We start from the raw sequence: 19,840 nt of genomic DNA, 5'->3' as shown, positions 1-19,840 counted from the left end.
CATTTCTTATCTGTGTAGGCTTACACTCCTGTGGTGCCTCATGGGCATTTTCTTACATCAAAGGCGCTTTATAAACGTAAGTTGTTGTTATTATTAAGTTGCTAGGTTGTTATGGAGAGCGTGGGCGGGATTCTCTCAGAAAAAGTCTATAACTTCCCAATATGAGGGAAAATGTAAATCCAGCTGTTTTTTTTAGCATGATTTCCGGCTTGAATCTCTGGCATTTTGTGCATCACAGAGTGCCAGAGTATGATTCACTCTGAAAATTTGGGGGTGGTACCTATTTCCGCTTGGGAGGCCAGCAGCATAGTGCTGAGGGCACCACTGTGCATGTGCCAATCTGTCAGCACAGAGATCAGCGCATGCACAGTGGCCCCCCACCTCCCCCCGCCCCGCTTTGTCGGTCTCCAGATCACTGGCCAGCCCGATCACTGGCCAGCCATGTAACCCGATCAATGGCCTTCAGATATCCCCCTCACTACCTAATTGCTGGCATCCCCAACTTCCTCGAGCCAGCCCTGATGTCTGCCCAGCCAGTGCCAATCTGCCCAACACCCCACCTGGCTCGCCCCAATCTCTCGATTCTGTCCCCTGACAGTCCCAATGGTCCTCCCACCCTCCTACCACTGGATGGTCAGTCCTGATCACCCCTCCCTCTCCCAGTCATCACAATGCAGAGTGGCAATAGGTCCCCCCCCTACCGATCATCCCCCCCACCCCCCAAATAGGCCCTGCCTCTCTCTGGCCCTGCCCCCCTTGGCACTGCCCGATGCTTGGTGGGCAGTGACAAGGTGCCCTCTGTGGCATTGACAGTTTGCCCCTTTGGCAGTGCAAGGGGTCCAGATGGCATTGTCTGGCTGGCACTGCCCAAGGGACACCTTCCTCCTTACTCCCAATCTCCTGGGGGGGCCTCAGTGGCCTCTGTTCCCTCCAGTGGGTTCAGGTCGCCTGTTCCCCATTAGCGGGAATAGGAGTAAACCCCACAGGAGTGAGCAACTCGGAGCGAGGAAGGTGGGGGTGATGGAGGGAGATGCTGGTGGGCACAGAGACCTCAGTCCCAGACTTGCCAATGAAATGTAAATCATGATTTCCATATTGTAATCAGCTCCACGCCGGTTTCTGGCGCCCAGCAGGAAGTCCGCAAAATGGCCTCCGCTGATGTCTCTCGACCCAATGCACCGCAGTGGGCTGAGAGAATCGCCCCCATGGTTTTTATGAGAATACAGTTGCAGTTTTAATTATTGTATTAATCTGCATAGTTTCTATTTGCTACCAGGTTTGTAGAATGAGTTGCGGTCAACAACATAGAATTCAATGCAGCCAGCAAACTAAAAGTAAAAATGGATAATTTATCAAATAACTGCTGCAGCTGAAATATAATTGGAGTCCTGTGGAGCTATTATTTTGAATTCAATTTATCAAGGAGAGGTCTACAAAGTATTTCAAACTGGGTGAAGGATTTGTATTGGTATCCTGGTTAGAACTTAAATTGGAATCCCTTAACATAAACGTGTATGTTTGAGCTGTCTCCACTTGCTTTCTTCTCTGTCTGCTGCTTCCATCTACATGCACTACTACACTGAATATCATTTCTCACCTCAATTATCTCTCCTAGTCTCATGTTTGCAAATAGCTACATACTGAAGCACATCACAATCACTCAAAATAAATACAGGTTTCCCTCATTTTTCAAGGCAAAATACATGCAGATTCCCAGTAGTAAATAATTTGGATAGTACATAGTACAGAAGATAGCAGAGGATAAATCCTTTGTTGCAAGGTGGCATTTTTTTTAAATGACAGTAAGTTCTTCAGTGCTCGACATTTTGAGTCTTGCCATAAACATGCCTCATGTGCGGTGGTGCTTGTCATTCCAGTCAACAGTTTAATGTTCAGCACTGGGCCCAGATGGCTCGTTATCTAAATAAAAATAATGGGCCTCTTTCTAGCAATTCCATTCTGCCCAGAGAGATAAGAAGAAAAGATATGGGCAAAGAACAGTGCATTTTAAGAAGGGTGCTTCTGTTTTCATACAGCACAGACCCCATGCTGTCTGAAGAACTGAGGGCAGAGTAACAAGAGTTAACAAATAAAGGTGGGGTAAACATTGGCAGATGGTGGGCAATCTTAACTTGTCACGAGTGTACACAGTAAGAAGTCTCACAGCACTAGGCTAAAGTTCAACTTGTCATGAGTCTATAAGCTAAAGAATAATGTTACTATCTCCAATGTCGCGTGTGCTGCCTCTGATAATGATTTTGATGTTAGCATCCCCTGCTGAAATCAAAATGTCTTGGGTGACAAGACCTCCTCCTGTCTTTGAACTCTCCTGATTAAGTGTGGGTTTCTTCTGCAAGAAGAGTGGAACTGGGTTCATGTTTGCTCTGTGTGACATGCCTTGGCAGAATGTTCTTGGAAGAAGTGGCAGGTTTGAATAAATGGAAATGTCTTGGTGCGGGTAGTAGCCGGGGTTGAATGTGTGCGTGCAAGCACATGTAATGAATTTCCCTGTTAATCAGAATGGGGGAGGGAAGAATTTTTAATGTGGGGCCTAAAATCTGGTATCGAGGACAGTTAAAGAGTTGTGAGCAGTAGTCTCAACTAAGCATTCCTGGTCAAATGCATTGGGCAGAATTTAGTTGAGGTGCTAACAGTCGCACACATCAGTTCAGAGTATCATGTTGCCTTTCCATGGTAGGCCCAGCACTACTTAAGAGCCATCAAGCAGTTACAGGGGCAGTGCTGGGCTTCCCACTCAGTCAAGGCCTTAATTGGGTAGATATCCCACTCCTGAGAACCGTCAGCCAATCAGAGGCCAGAAGCTCTCTGTTACCAACAATGCTGTTGGAAGCTCTGACTGGCTGGGAATAAATTGATGCCTTCACCAGGAATTGTCATTGAATCCCTGGAAAGAGGTAAGAGAGGCAGGATGGGGGTCATGGGGAGGGAGGTGCCAGTGCGCGGAGGAGAGTCGGGAGGGGTTGGCTTTCAGCAACCCTCCTACCTGATGCCAGCAGGTTCCCCAGTTGGGCATTGAGTGCCTGTGAACATGGGAACTCCTCTAAGAGGCTGCAGGTAAACTCCACAATGTTTGCTGGGTGGCTTTGGGGAGGTGTGGGTGACCTCTGTGAATCCCGATAAATCCCTGAACTACTATAAATCCCACTTGGCTCAGTTAGGTTCAAGTGGTTTGCTAATGAGACAAATTGGCATCCTGCCTCCAGCCGGCATGTTTCTTCAGGTTATTCCCACCACCAAGAGTCATACCAACAGGACTCCCATCTAATTCTTTCCCTGCCCCTTACAACCCCCAACAACTAACATCATTAAATTCCGCCCTTAAATTTCATACTGCATTGCAACCTGATGCGCTGCAAGCATTGACCTATACAGGCATACCAGTATACCAATCAACTGCTGCTGCTCAATGGGGCATTACTTATCAGTCGGAAAGAAAATCTGATCCTCAGATGACACAAGGATCTGAAAATCATGGTGTCCCATCATTCTGCTTGTTACCTTGATAATAAGTTAATAAGTTAATTGTTACCTTGTTAATAAGTTAATCACCCTTCATGTTCTCCTTCCACTCACTCAGAGGGTGGTGAGTGAGTGGAATCGGCTGCCATCAGTGGTGGTGGAGGCGAACTCGCTGGGGTCTTTTAAAAGACTTCTGGATGAGTATATGGGGTTTTATGGGATTGGGGGTTATAGATAGGTGTTGATGTGATCGGCGCAACTCGTGGGCCGAAGGGCCTGTTTGTGCTGTAGTGTTCTATGTTCTATGTTCTATGTTCTAAATGGCAAGCCTACAGGATTTCCCACCCTCCCAAATGACAGGCAACTTAAAAACAACATAACCAGCACCAGGAATTCACCTCCTATCATAAAAATCAGACAGAACGGATCTAAGAACATAAGAACTAGGAGCAGGAGTAGGCCATCAGGCCCTTCAAGCCTGCTCCACCATTCAATAAGATCATGGCTGATCTTTTTGTGGACTCAGCTCCATTTACGTGCCTGCTCATCATAACTCTTAATTCCTTCACTGTTCAAAAATCTATCTATCCCTCAAAAATATTCAATGAGGTAGCTTCATCTGCTTCATTGGGCAGGGAATTCCACAGGTTCACAATCCTTTGGATGAAGAAGTTCCTCCTCAACTCAGTCCTCAAGTCTTAAAGGTACAGACAATGTGAGTGGAGAGAGGGTTAAGCACAGGTTAAAGACTTGTGTATTGTCTCCAGCTAGGACAGTGAGTGAGATTTTGCAAGCCCAGGCAAGTCGTGGGGGTTTACAGATAATCCGACATAAACTCAAGATCCCTGTTGAGGCCATCCTCATGTGTGCGGAACTTGCTGTCAGTTTCTGCTCAGCGATTCTGCGTTGTTGTGTGTCGTGAAGGCCGCCTCTTCACATAACAGGTCGTTGGCAAGCCTGCCCACCATGATGATGATTGATGACTGCACTCCAGCAATTTAACACTGGCAGCAATGTTAAGGTGAGACCTCTGCTCCAATCTCAGCCTTAAGTGCTGCCCACCATCTGATTGGCCAGCAACTCTGTAGTCGCAGCAGCACCAGATAAGAATGGTGGCCACAGTGGGAATGACAGTCCAAACTGACAAAGAGGAGCTCGGATGTGAGTTATGTCCGGTGTATAGCTCCCTCCGAAGAGGCCAGAAAGAGTTGGGGCCTGGGTTTCAGAGGTTAGGTGTGGGTGAAGGGGAAAGTGTGTCGTCAGCCGGTGTGGCTAAAGCCATTCTCCAAACATCCAACATGAGTCTAGAACAAGAGAGGATTCGAAAATGGTGGTCAGAGCTGCTGCTATTTCTTCCCTTGTTTTCTTCAGCAGCCTGGGAATACCATTCATTCCATTTTCAAGGATACTGAATACATTAACATTTCCTCCCTCACTGTGTTTACACCATCTAATATTTTGCACTCACTTCCCTTAAAAACATCTTCTTTGTCCCTCTCTGTTTTGAAAATAGCTGGAATTAATTAATTGATAACCATGCCCAGGATTTTAAAATGAAGTTGTTACGTCTGTGTATTGTGAAATGACTATTAACATGTATAATCCAGTAATTATGATGATCATAAAATGAGCAGAACATTGAGAGAGTGGAATGATTTCCTGTTTGCATAGACAGTGACATAGAGAAGTGGAGCTCATAGGACTCCCTAGGTACCTATCTACTAGGTACCATCTATCACACTCTGGACCTTTGGGAATCAAACTAGTGTATAAAATTATTGAGCCCTGACATGCTCCTGTTGGTTTTCCATGAAAATGCAACTGCTTGCTCAAGCATGCAAGGCAACTGTCACTCACTTACCCTTAGATTACTAATTGGTTTATGTTACCAAAATCCGAACTGATCCCAAATTGCAAACTTCCAGGGCAATTGTAATGTCAATAGCCACAGACAGCATCTTGCCTGTGGAACAGCTCGTTGGCTAGGCTACTTGAAGCATGCAGCATGACTTGGCCATATTTTCCCATTTAACTTCCCTGTAAGTCCTGTTTTTATGACAATTGCTAATATTTGTCTATAGGGGCAGGTGAGTGAACAGGAACTTAAGTGGAACTTGATCTGATCCCCCAAGTAGAGTTCTCCAGGAAATTCCCGCTGCAGCACTGTGTTTAAGAAATTGCCACAAAGACAACTAAAAGCCTCAGAAACAACTTGGGGTAACAATAGGGTGGGAGGGTGATGGAGAACAACATAAACAAGCAAAACGGCTTCTACAATTTAGCAATCTGCTTAAGAATGTTTAAAGAAAACATCTGCATTTATATAGAGCCGTTCATGTCCTCAGGATCTTTCAAAGAACTTCAGAGCCAATGAATTGCTTTTGAAGCATAGACATTCTTATTCACCAGCAATATGTCAGGGGGCTTGCACAAAAAGATCCCACAAAGCTGCAAAAGGCAACCAATCATAAGCGGATCAAAGAGACTCAGCATGGATTAGTGAATGCTCGGGCCGGAATTTTACTGCCACTCTCGCCCTGAAAAGGGGGGGGCACGGCTCGCAGAACAGAATTCTCCATTGGCCTCAAGTGGGATTTTATGAGCCTCGCTCGTGTGTGGTTGTAAAATACTGGCCTTGATGTCTGACTCATCTAGTTTAATATTTTGAGGAGGTCACTAGCATGGTAGTTAGGGGCATTTCAATGAATTTGTCAATATGGGCTTCTAAAAGACATCTGCTAAGGTTTCCATACAAGAGATTAGAAGGAAATATTAAAACACATGAGACCTTATTTTACCATTTTGATTCTAAGTACTGGGCAAACTTGAAACCAGGAGTGTTTCAGATCTGACTTTTAGACCCATTCTCTGATGTCCCCACATGCAGTCTGCTGGCAAAAATATCAGCAATTCCAGATCACATTGTACGAGTCTGTGGGCAGGCTTAATGCACCCAAAATCCTGCAGCTCCAATCGATGCCTCCAACTGCGCATGCACCGAAAAAAAGATAGAATGCTGCTCCCTTGCCACATCGCTCCCAGGCTGGATAATGCCTCCCCTGTCACCCACAGACATTTTCCTGCCCCGACAACATTACTGATTCCTTTATCTCCCCCACCCCCGCCACCACACAGACCAATCATGGGCCCCTCTTCCCCTCCCCCTCACTGATCTCAGGCAGAGTGGCAGGGGACACCCCCTTTTCCCTCCACTGATCTCAGGCAGAGTGGGCAGCAGAGCCCCTTCCCCCTCACTGCTCACTGGCAGAGTGACAGTGAATCCCCCTCATTGCTCACAGCAGAGTGGCAGTGGATCCTCCCTTCACCCCCACTGATCTCAGGCAGAGTGGTAGCGGACCCTGCATTCACCCTTGCTGATCTCAGGCAGAGTGGCATTGGACCTCCCCAATCCCCCCACTGATCTCCAGCAGAGAGTTGTTGGATCCACCTTCCTCTCCCCCCACTGATCTCAAGGCAGACAGCTGTCAGGCACTCAGCACTTACCTCCTCACTAACTGGAGCACCCGAATCAGATTTTTCTGAAGCATGTCTGTTTCATGCCAATTCTGGATGGTAAAGGGGGAATTGCTGGTAAGGTTGGGCATGCAGCCAACTTGTCAATTTAAGTGCATGCAAATGCATTTAAATGGCCGTAGCGCCTATTTCGGATGCAGTCCTGATCATGGCCATTTTCGGGCCTTGGTAAAAGGGGAACTGGCACAAAAATGGGCAGGGGTTGCACTATTTGCCTCATGCCCAACTTTACTAAGTTTTCGCGCCTGAAAACAGGCGCAACATGATCGTAAAATCGGGCCCATGGAATTGGAGATAGGTTGTGACACAGGTTGATAAGTGTTTGCAAGATAGGAGATGCTAAAGGCTAGATTTTACTGCCTCACCCACCCCGATTCCAATTCCAGGCTAGGCATAGCTCTCAGAACGGAAATCTCCTTTGGCCTTGGGCAGGATTTTATGATCTTGCCCGAGTGAGGTCGTAGAGTCATGCAAAGCGTAGAACAGAAGAGAAAGAATGATTCTACTGATTGGGATGTGACAAGTGGCATATGCCAAGGACCTGTACAAGAACTTCAAATTTCCACCACATGTATTAGTGATTTGGACAAAGGAATAGAGACATGAATGTCCAAGTTTACAGATGACACTAAGTTACTTGTATGGATGGGCGGAAAACATTACAAGGGAATATGGATGAGCATATCTATGGCAAATTGATTTCAATCTGAGAAAGTGTGAGATCATTCACTTTGAATCTGAGAAAATAAAAAATGGAATGTTTTCTGAGCGATGAGAAAATAAGAACTATGGAGGAGCAAATGATTGAAATGTTCAGGAATACAAGTCACTAAAAATTAGTATACAGATATAAAAAGTAAGAAAAGTATGAATGGAATATTAGGCATTATCACAAGAGGGTTGGAATTCAAATGTGAGAAGGAGATGCTTCGCCTGGACAGTGCTTTGGTGAGTTCCCATTTGGAGTACTACGTTCAATTTTGAGTCCCAAACATCATGAAAAATATACATTTATCTTGGAAGGGACACAGTGCTGATTCAGCAGAATGATATAAGGGTTCTGAGAATGAGGATGCATTAAATTGGCTTTTATTCCCTTCAGTTTAGAGAACTGAAAGTTGATCTAATCACAACATTTAACATGATCAAGAAGTTCAGTAGAATAGGTAAAAGGAATCTCTTTTCTCTGGTGGGAAAATTCAGAACAGGATGTCATAATCATTTGTTCACACAGAGTATTCGGAATTAGGAACTCACCAAAGTAACTGGGAATTCTGGGTTAAATATAAGCTTTCGACTCTGAAAGTAAGAGACTTTTCTTCGGCCAAAGGCATCAAGAAGGGGGTTTTGTGGCACCCCTGCCTCTAAGCCAGAAACCTGGGATTGAATTGCATCCTGGGACTTGATGGCCACGTGAGGTACAATCATAACATGGCCAAATATATTGTCAGCCAAGACCTGCAGAAAGCAATGACAAACCACTGCCATACCTTGTCAAATATAACCATGGACCAACACATGGAAGTCAATGTTTGCCAATGCCCTTTTCGGGCATGGTACCTAAAGAGAGAAGTTCCAAGGGATGTGAAACAAGGGAGTTAAGAAACTGAGGTGCAAATCAACCATGATCTAAGTGAATTATGGAGCCTCAAGAGGCTTAATGTCCTCGTCCCTTTCATATATTTCTAATGTATTTGAAGATGTTCTCTGGAGTGAGGGGGTGGGGGGGCGGCCGGGGGAGTGGTGGTTATTAAATGTTGCCCAAAACAAAAAACAAGCTTTTCTTCAATTGGACCTTTCAAGCAGATCAGGCAACAATTTAACTCAAAAAGCCAATGAAATGCTCCCAAAGTATTGCAATGCATTATCAACTTTGACTTTGTGATTAGGTACTTGAAGCGGGACTTAGGTTAAAAAGTCATATAGCCAGAAAATAAAAGCTGTGCTTAATGCTCTCTCCACTCACATTGTCTGTGCCTTTAAGATTTGATTAGCTGTAAAGACTTGCATTCCAATCATTATTCTGTAAATTGAGTTTGTGTCTTTATATGCCCTGTTTGTGAACAGAACTCCCACTCACCTGACGAAGGAGCAGCGCTCTGAAAGCTTGTGGCGTTTGCTACCAAATAAACCTGTTGGACTTTAACCTGATGTTGTAAGACTTCTGACTGTGCAAACTCCACACAGACAGTTACTCAAGCTGGGAATCGAACCCAGGTCCCTGGGGCTGTGAGGCATCATACTATCCCACCTTCATCAATTATGTTTGTAACATGTATGGAATTATCATTTACCATATTGACAGGCAGAATGATCTCAGACCCTTTGTGTGGCTTATGTCAATTGTCTTTTATTAACTAGGGCTGTTGTTGGGTCTAACACTGATTCTAGAACTGTCACGGTCATCCATTTTAAGAGGTTTCCTACATTTTGACACATTTAATTTTTTTTTTGATCAGGATGAAAATGGAGGGTTGTTGCACAGCACAGACTTGGCATTAGCAAGGAGCCAGAATGAAGAAAAAACAACTGTGAATTTTTCATTTATTTTATCTGCAACATTAGGCCATGCTTCTCACTGTCAGATGCCATATAATGTTTGCTATGCTGCCAGCACTTTTATTACAATCTTCCTTAACATAGTATATGACACCTGATATCATCAGAGTTCACTTTCCTCAAAGGTCAAGCAACAGGATTGAAACTTTTACCAGAACTGTAACAAAGAAAAACAATTTAAACAAATGATAGTTTATTTTCCTGAAAGTACATATGTTATTTTGTGATTTACTGTAGTTTTTCATTTAAACATAGGTTAGAAGTGATTTTTATTTTACTAGTATGTTGACTGGGACATGTTGTTCCATTATGTGTTCAATGGTGTGGTCATGAAAAAGACTTTGGATGTTTAGCCGAACAATCAATCACTACAGAACTAAATCAATGCGACTGGCTGTAACAATGTTAGTAAATTTCTGGTACTGCCTCAGAATGGGGATTTTCACACTAACTTCATTGCAGTGTTAATGTAAGCCTTACATTAAATTAACTTTACTTTTTGAATGTAGCTGGAGCTGGCGTGACTATTGCCATAAGATTATTTGGAAATAATTTAGTTTAGCAATTGGAAGTTTAAGGGTATTTTTAAAAAGTAAATCGATTTTCATTGAAAGTTCAAAGACCTTACAAGATGATAATGAACTTGTGCACCTTAAGATTTTTATCATGGCAGTATTTACTTTGGTACTCATTTCATCTTGCACAGAAATAAGCAAAAATATTGTAAAATATTCTTGTTCTTTATTGAGTAACTGTTGTGAAACTGATGAGTCTAATTGTCAGGTAACTTTGTGTGTTCTTAACTGAACATTCCACTGCCATAGAGCCAGTAAATGCACAGTGCTCTGACATGCTACACAGAGAGTTCTCTCTTGTGAGTTTTCCATCACAGTCAAATTGGAGATGGCATGTTGCTTACCAGGTTTTGGAATGAATTTGTATAGACTCCTTCCAGCCTCCTTATCAGTGCACCCAAAAGCAGATTTGAAATAAAATAAGAGCACCTAAAAATGTGAAAAGGAAGTATACAATCAAATGACACTGTCACTTCAGTTAGCACAAATGGGAAAATGTCATCTGGTTATAATTCTGAACAAAATATAGTGAGGTTCCACAATATTGAAATGAAACAGGGGAAAGTTCAAATAGAAATAATGATGTAAAGTGCATTTTAGTGACAAGAATGTCACTTGATCTTTAACATGACTTCATTCATGGATCATAGTTAATGACAGGAAATTAATTTTCCAAAACATGTGTTTTTGAAATCCCATTAACTTGTGCTGATGATTTTCAGAAACTTGTTGCACAAAAGGCTGTACTGTTTTTGGAAGCCCTGAGCTATTTGCATTAACTTAGCCACAAGAAGTATAGATGAATATTCAATCTGTAAAAATGGCAAATGTAATTGACTGTATTTCCTGCATCTAGCTGAAATACATGTGCACTGATAGTTCATTGATGAATGACTGTTAGCTGACTGCTAATTGAATAAGTGATTATCTGTTCATTGATTTTTTTTTGCTGAACTGTCAGATGATATCTGAGTTAGGCATTTGTACTATCAAAAGGTGTTGTGCTTGCATGCAATGTAGCAATCAAGGTAATGCACTGAAGTTGCACTTTGTACATTAGGAATATCCATATTGTGAGCAGATATAATCATTCAAAGATAGATGTATTTAATTTATGTATTTTGAAAATTTATCCAATTGTAATAATGGAAATTATTAATTTACAGATTTATCAATGTTATTAAATGGTCATTCCTATAATGATAATCAAAAAGCTCGATCTACTTTTGCAGTTTCAGAGAACATAATATGAAATGTGAATTTGTGCAACATTATTGAGTGCGCACCTTACATATTTTATTATGAATTTTCCCCAGGACCCTTTAATCACATAAAGTCAAGCCTACTGGGCTCCACATCTGATTCTAATCTCAACAAATATAACACAATTAGCAAGATTCCTCAAATCACCCTGAACTTTTCTGATATAAAAGCTGAAAAGAAGAGCTCATCCCCACCTTCATCAGAGAAGACCATCATTGCACCAAAAGTGAAGGAAAGGACACACAATGTGACAGAAAAAGTAACACAGGTAAGAAGTTTGGTCGTAGGACAAAACACATTTGATGAATGGTTACTTTCCTAAAGATTGGTTTCATTAATAACAATTATTCTTAATAATTTTGCAACTTGCTCACGTGACTCCTGGTAAACACTGGCTTTAATCACTGTGATGCCTTTGCCAAAAATAACAGCTAATTATTGCAGTTATTAACGAATAATACTGCAACGCCCTGTTCAATTCTGAGAAAATAATAGATTTCATAAAATTCCACACATTGTACTACAAGCATAGGGAATGTATGAAGTGAACGATTTTATTTTATTCATTATTACAAGTTCCGATGTGTCTCAAAGTTGATAAAGATTAAAACATAACTGTTCTTCATCCATTTAAGACAGTCACCACTTTACTTAGCATTTATTTTCTCGCCTTTTAGAAATTTGCTGGAATTTTACTGGCACACCTGCCCCGATTCCGGCTCTCCGGTTCTCCGTTGGCCTCATGTGGGAACTTACGAGCCTGGGGTGGGTGTGGTGGTAGTATACTGGCAATTATGTGGGATATTATATCAAGTTCAAGAAGTCCAGCTCAGTTTGATCCAAAGTAGTTGTAACTGTGCAAAAAGATTGTGTGAATTGTATCTCATTGCTGGGAGATGTGTGTTTGGTCCATTCATGGGTCCAAAATTTTAATTTCCAGGCACGCAGGTAATCTAAGCTAAGGCAGCCACACAATGGGGGTGATTTTGTGCTGTGTTAGTTATCAGTGAGTATGGCAATGTGAATGCAAAATAGTACAGGAGTCGGAAGTTGCACTTCTCGCTAATGAGAGCGCACTTCCCAATTTTTCACGCCTCTTGCTGATGATGTAACAAGGCTCCCACCTACAACGGGCGAGAAATACTTTGTAATACACTGTAATACATCTACATATTAGTAGCCAGCCACCCCCACCATATGATTCCCCTGCACTGAGTATCCATACCATGATGTTGGAGAGGTTTACATATTTAAATACCTGAATCAGTCAAGGGGATTCCCACCTCCCCCGTCATCCTATCCACCCTCCCTGGGGGCACAACGCTAAGTATAACTTCCAGGGGAAGAGGGATGTGCCGAAGCATCGCCCTGGCCCTACCCCAGCGCAGGTTGCCGCTGCCACTTGATAGTGCCAAACTGGCAATGCCAACATGTTGTGGGGGCAGCGCCAAGTGTGAGTTTCCCTTGTGTTTGGGGGAGGGTTGGTGCCTCTGATGGGGAGCATGTCCCTGAGACTGCAATGCTAGAGGGGTGGGGAATGCCCCAATGTTAGCATTTGGGGGAGGGGGGGTTGCCCCATTGTTTGTGTTATGGGGGGCGGGGGCGGGAGCAAGGAGTCTCTGATGCTTGTGAGGGAGGTCCTCCATATCCATGGAGAGGGGCTGGCACTTATTTTCTGTGCTTCCCTTTAAAGATAGCACCCTGATCTCTGTGCAGCGGTTTTGCTGGTTATATCAGTTCCTGCCTCACCAGAATGATGCCTTTAACCTCGTAGTTTTCTTCGAGTGTCTGAGAATCCGGACTAAAATCTCAGCTGTGCAGCTAGAGTGCTGCAAGCCAGTTTTCAGTCAGAGCCCAGCACTCTGAAAAAAATGGGAAAATTCCACCCAATAACTCAAACTCCAAGGGCCATTTTGACTTCTGTTTCTAACTGATTTTGAAATTCTCCACTGTGAGACTTAGACAATCTACAATTGCTACTCAACTTTCCTCATTTGATAGACACTGGCCACAGGAAAAGTCCATGTATTGAGTGGGCATGCTCAAAGCTCACTCCCTCATCCCAGGCAAGAAATGTGGTCAAGCCTTCTGTTGGCTTTGTTGCTAAATGCCGTTGGTATTGCATAGATAGGTGAGTGTAAATACAGCAGGCCACACACCCCCATTTGGTGCTCTCACTGTTGCTCCATCTGCTCTCACTTGATTCTTGACTTAGCAAAGTCATTAGTCTAAAGGCAAGCCAACTGAAACCCGATCATGAGTCTATGCAAGCGCAGGTAGCCCAACTGAAACTGGCACCATGAAGCAACAAATATAAGAGAAAACCGAAAAGGGGGTTATATTTTAAAATATTTCTTCAGACATTCAAGAACGGAAGGTGACTAATGGGGGCTAAGTACTAGAAAGACATGACACTGATCTGAGGAAATTTGTAAAGAATAAAAATGAATGCTGGGAATCTGAAATAATGGGTGAGATTTCTCAGTCGCGCACGAACCAAGATCGGAAATTCCCATCCAAGGTCAAAAGACCTTTACATGATCTGCCAAATTTTCTAACCCACCCGCCATGATTCCCATAGCGGGAGGGATCAGAAAATTCCACCTAATGTTTTCCTTTAAATGCTGGAAATGCACAGTCAACAGGCAAATTCTACCTTTCTAACTTCAGAGAGGACTGCTCTCAGGTGAACATAAAAGTCACGTGGCACTACTTTAAACAGAGAAAAGATATTTTAGTCAAAGTTAATCCATCAACCAGCAGCATTGTTGTTTGTGAGACTTTGCTCTATGAAGATGGCCTGCTTCATTTTTTCACCCAGTACAACAGTGACTATACTTCAAAAATACTGTAGTGGCTGTAAAGCACGCTGGGGTGCCCTGTTATATTGTGATATTATTCATAAAGAGTTAGGAGCTAACTGTTATTTGACTATAGATCCAGGGTGCCACATTTACTGCAACAATGCAATGGCACGCCAAGCAACAACATGTCAGTCCATCAACCACGTGGAGGGCTGCAAGAAACACACTTATATTGAGTCTAAATGTGTTGTTATTTCTAACTGCAAAGGGATATGGATAAGTTAAGCAAGTGGACAAAAGTTTGGCAGAAGTAGTAAAATGTGGAAGTGTAAGCTCGTCCACTTTAAGAATAGAGAAGCAGCATATTATTCAAGTGGAGAAAGACTGAGGAACTCTGAAGTACGGAGGGGTCTGGGTATCTTGTATGTGAGTCAGGAAAAGTTAGTATGTAGCAAATGATTAGGCAGGCAACGGGAATGTTAGTGTTTATTGCAAGGGGAATGGAAGGTAAAGGTAAGAATGTTTTGCTACATTTGTAATGATAAAATTGCATCTGGCGTACTGTGTACAGTTTTGGCCTCCTTATTCAAGAAATGATATCAATTCATTAGGAACATTTCAGAAAAGGTTCACCCGACTGATATCTGAGAAGGGTGGTTATCTTACAAGGAAAGTTTGGACAGGTTGGGCCTGTATCCACTGGTGTTTTTAAGATTGAGAGGTGATCTTATTGAAACATATAAGCTTTTGAGGGGACTTGATAGGGTGAATTCTGAAGGGATGTTCCCCTTGTGGGAGGGACGAGAACTAAGGAACAGAGTTTAAAAATAAAGTCTCCCATTTAAGTCAGAGATGAGAAGAAATCTTTTGTCTCAGAGGGTCGTGAACCTTTGAAACCCTTTTCTCCAGAGAATGATGGAGGGAGGATCAAAGAATAGTGGATACTCAATGGATTTTTGATGGAACAAGGGAGTCAAAGTTTATTCGGAGTGGATGAAATCTGGAGTTAAGGCCCTAGTCAGCTCAGCCATGATCTTCCTGAAAGACAGAGCAGGCTCAAGGACTTGAAGGGCAGATTCCTGCTCCTAATGCATATGTACGAACCTATGGGAACCAGAATACATAGCACGGTGGCGGTTGATATCTGTGCGTAAAAATCGAAACATTTAAATGGATTTAATACTGAATTAGATTGAGAAAAAAATCAAGTCAGCGAGAAATTAGTGTCAGAGAAAAAGCTGAGTGAATCATGCAAGCACGCTGCCACATCAATGAATGTACGACTCCAACCCATAATGAATTGAGAGACTGATAATGTCATTTCAGAAGTTTAAAAAATATTGAATATTCACATTCAATAACTTTCTAAAAGGCTCTAGCAATGAGGAAAGGAAAACTACATCTTGTTGTGGCCAAAGAAAAATCCAGACAAAAACTTTGAAAAATTTGGCACACATCGCCAGCCAAAGTCAAATCATTGAATCCACCCGCGTAAGTTGCAAAGCCTGAGACAAGCACCAAGAGAACCTGTTCACAGTTTCTCATCAAAATTGAAAAATACAGCCAGGCAATGTAAATTCCAGCAAACAGATCAAAGATCAGCTCATTTGAGGCTTTGCACACTCTGATTTTTTTTTAAAAGATTTGATTGGAATGGACAAGCTCACAACATCACAAGCTGTAGACATGCCAGAGCTCATGAAGTCACAAATAGACAGATAAAGATGCTGACTACCCAAACACCTTCAATTAAGTCAAGAGGAAGGCAGCAGGGTTAATGCAGTGAAGCAGCAACAAAATAATTCACACCAGACAGAGAGAAAGTTATGTAGGAGCTATGAACAACCATTTGAGATCACAAACAGAAGGAAATGTCCCATTTATGGCTCAAACTGCAGACCTTGTGGATTTTCCCAATCATTTGGAAAAAAAAGTACAGAACAAAGAAAAGAAGATGAAAAATGAGTTATCAGAGACAGAGCGACAGGGCAAATCAGAAGGAAAAAGAGTGGAAAAATTTGTACGTTGGAAGATGATGATGAGATTGAGGATACACGAGACATAAGAGCCATATAACTGCACAAAGTGGCTGAAAAGAAATCCACTCAACCATTCAGATCAGGAAGAGGGTGAGAAATAAGACGACAGCCATAACTGAAACTGAGCCAAAATTGGAAAAAGTCACAACCATCCCAGAGATAAAGGCTTAAAGAAACAAGAAAGGTTGAAAGGTTTACTTGGCTTGATCTGGTACATAATTTGTTTCATACCTCATGTTAGAAAACACAGCAAACCCACAACAGCTGATGAAAGATGATGTTGAGCAGCAGTGGTCAAAGAAGTTCCAACAAACTCAAAGAAGTAATATATTAGCATACAAGTGTGTAACACCATAACAGAAAGAAATGTGTCATGCTGCAAGTAGATGATTCTATAAAAAGACTGGGAGCAGTCTTGCTACATGAAGAAAACTGATAACTGCTCTTGGAGCTTTGGATGCAAATGCTGAGACTAGTTATGCAAACATAGGAAACTTTTGGCAGTTGCAATATGGGTGCGAGAAAATTGCTTTGGAAGAAATTTTATAGTGGAGAGTGATTATTGTCTACTGGAATAGATCTATAAGAAAATCCAGGTGGATCTCCAGCAAGACTGCAGAGATTACTTTGGAAGCTTCAGAGCTACAATTTCACTCTGACACACCAGTCAGGTAGAGAAATGGTGCTAGCAGATACTCCATCTCGGTTTTTTTTAAGTTTACTTATTAATGTCACACATAGGCTTACATTAACACTGCAATGAAGTTACTCTGAAAATCTCCTAGTGGGCACACTCTGGCACCTGTTCAGGTACATTGAAGGAGAATTTAGATAGGGGAGATGATCGCTACTGAAGCTTCACTAGACCATGGCATAATGTGGGAGCTGATTTATACACACACATTCAAAAATGATCGTTGCAGACTGCTATTCAAAGCTTCCCTTTATCTGAACAGTGAAAAAGATTTGAGAGATGAAAAATTTTCTCAGCAATATGAGCTCTGTTTGCTGAGTAAAGGATTCCTGAAAGAGTAATAAGTGATAATGGAATCCAATTCACCTCCAGAGAATTAAAGGTATTTTTAGAACAGTATGAGTTTAACATCATCATCTCTTCACCACATCATTCCAAAGAGGTCATGGGTTATTAGAAAGTCATGTCCAAACAGAACTCTTATGATTTGCTGAGAGACAAAGGAGAATTAGTAGGAGTAGGCCACTCACACCCTTGAGCCTATTCCACCATTCAATAAGATTATGTTGGTCCGATGGTAAATTCTGCCTACCCCAATAATCTTTCAACCACTTGCTTATCAAAAATCTATCTTTGCCTGCTTTAAGAATTTTCAAAAACTCTGCTTCCACTGCCTTTTTGAGGAAGAGTTGCAAAGACTCATGACCTTCCTAAAGAATACAATTCTAATCTCTGTCTTAAGTGGAAGAGCCTTTATGTTTAAACACTGAACTCTGGTTCTAAATTCTTCCACAAGAGGAAATATTCTTCCCACATCTACCCTGGTTAAGACGCTGCGCTCTGCAGAAAAAAAATACAAGACAACTCTAACGAGCAAGATACTTCCTCCAAGTGATCAGGAGGAAGTAAAACAACTCACTAGTGCACCAATAGAAGGAAGTCAACACTTCAACAAGCATGCCAAATCCCTGTCTGAGTTGTTGGAAAGTTAGACTATGTATGTGCAGAATGAAAAGCTGGACCCTAGTAAAAAGTTGTTGGTGATACATTATATATCATAGAAACCCTACAATGCAAAAGGAGGCCATTCAGTCCATCGAACCTGTACTGACAACAATACCACCCACACCCTATCCCTATAATCCCAACTATTTACCCTGTTAATCCCCCGACACTAAATGGCAATTTAGCATGGCCAATCCACCTAAACCACACATCTTTGGACTGTTGGAAGAAACCAGATCACCCAGAGAAAATACATGCAAACGCAGGTAGAATGTGCAAACTCCACACAGACAGTGACCCAAGGCCAGAATTAAACCCAGGTCCCTAGTTCTCTGAGGCAGCAGTGCTATCCACAATGCCACTGTGCTGCTGCATTGAGAGCAAAACCAGTCAGCAAATGAGAAGGAACAGAGTCATTATTTAACATAAAACTGAGCCTGGAAAAGCAGAAAAGATAATCACAAATACTAGCAGCATTACTAACCAGAGAGACAATATCAACTACACTAAGAAATGGTATAACATCAACATCAGCACCAGCAAGTGACATGACATGAGCAACATCAAGCACAACTCCTTCCACACGAGGAACAATATGTACAACATCAGCTGTGCAGTGTGCCAACTCACCACTAACAGCATTGGAAAACCAAATCTAAAAGATGGAGGCACAACATCCTATACCTAAGCAATACTGTGAATGATATCTTGAAAAAACGAAAGCAAGTTTTAGCAGACTCATAAATTGTTCAGTTTATTCATAAAAGTCAGTTGTTAGCCTTCTTTAGTTTAGATATAAAACAAGTTAATGATTGGAACAGTTATACTGGTATGCAGGTTTTTTAATATTATCATACTATTTATAAAGAGTTAGAAATTAATTGTATATCCAGAGTGCCAGATTTACCGCCATACTACAGTCAGGTGCTGAGCAACTATATATCAGTCCACCAGCCACCTGGAGAGCAGTAAAAAACACAGTTTGATTAAGTTCCAGCAATTTGAGTCCAAAAGTGGGATTATTTTGAACTTCTGGAAACCAGAAGACTTTGCATGTCCAATGGACATAGAAGCTATTTTAAACATTTCAGTGTTTTGTTTTATAATTTACCATAACAGATTTTTTAAAGATGTTATTCCAATCAGTTTTTAGAAGACTGGCAAATGACAGTAGATAAAAAAATCTTATCAGTCCTTTGGGGATTACTTTTTTAATTTTGGCAAGATGATTAACTACTTAAGAAGGATGAGTTCTGCTTGTGTATTTTTATGTAAGTTTTTGCTTATGAGTATTGCATCTTCCTTTGTCCGATACCATGCATTGGAGAACAATAACTTGAACATCATTCTTGATTCTCTTCCCATGCTTCAAAACGCACTAGGCAGACAAAGCACATGCATATACCTGTTTGTATGGGCAAGCAAGCAGAAAAAATGGGAGCAGAAGTAAGCCATTCAGCCCCTCGAGCCTGCTGCGCCATTCAATAAGATCATGCCTAATCTGTTGTGATCCAAGTTCTACATCCCCATCTGCCCTCAAAAACCTTTGATTCCCTTGTCAAACAAGAATCTATCTATCTCTGCCTTTGAAATATCCTGCCACCACCACTATAGAATTCCAAAGTCACGCAACCTGCTGGGAGAAAAAAATTGTCGTCATCTCTGTCCTCTAAGGACAACCTCTAATTTACAAACAGCGCCCCCTAGGCCTGGACTCACCAACAAGAGGAAACGTTCTTTCCATGTCTACCTTGTCAAGACCATTCAGGACATTTATATACTCCAATTTCCTGAACAGGTCATTAGTCTGTTGCTGGAGGCTATAGCTTGAGAGGCACCACTCCACATCAAGCATGACTAACCAGGAGACCCTCTCACACTCAGCCT

General features: G+C 42.0%; 1 protein-coding gene across 2 annotated transcripts in view; it reads left to right on the top strand.

Moving 5' to 3' along the window:
• kcnh7b (potassium channel, voltage gated eag related subfamily H, member 7b) overlaps positions 1-19,840 on the top strand; it is a 435,683-nt gene that overhangs the window by 276,915 nt on the left and 138,928 nt on the right. For both annotated transcript variants that reach the window (XM_080199170.1, XM_080199168.1), the window contains one exon: positions 11,465-11,679. In XM_080199170.1, coding sequence (XP_080055296.1) covers positions 11,465-11,679 — 215 coding nt within the window. The remainder of the gene's footprint in view (positions 1-11,464; positions 11,680-19,840) is intronic.

This window comes from Carcharhinus amblyrhynchos, chromosome 11 (assembly GCF_965287045.1).
Source record: "Carcharhinus amblyrhynchos chromosome 11, sCarAmb.v2.hapA, whole genome shotgun sequence".
NCBI lineage: Eukaryota > Metazoa > Chordata > Chondrichthyes > Carcharhiniformes > Carcharhinidae > Carcharhinus > Carcharhinus amblyrhynchos.
The sequence above is the reverse complement of the archived record's forward strand: the minus strand, read 5'-3'. Positions and strand labels throughout refer to the sequence as shown.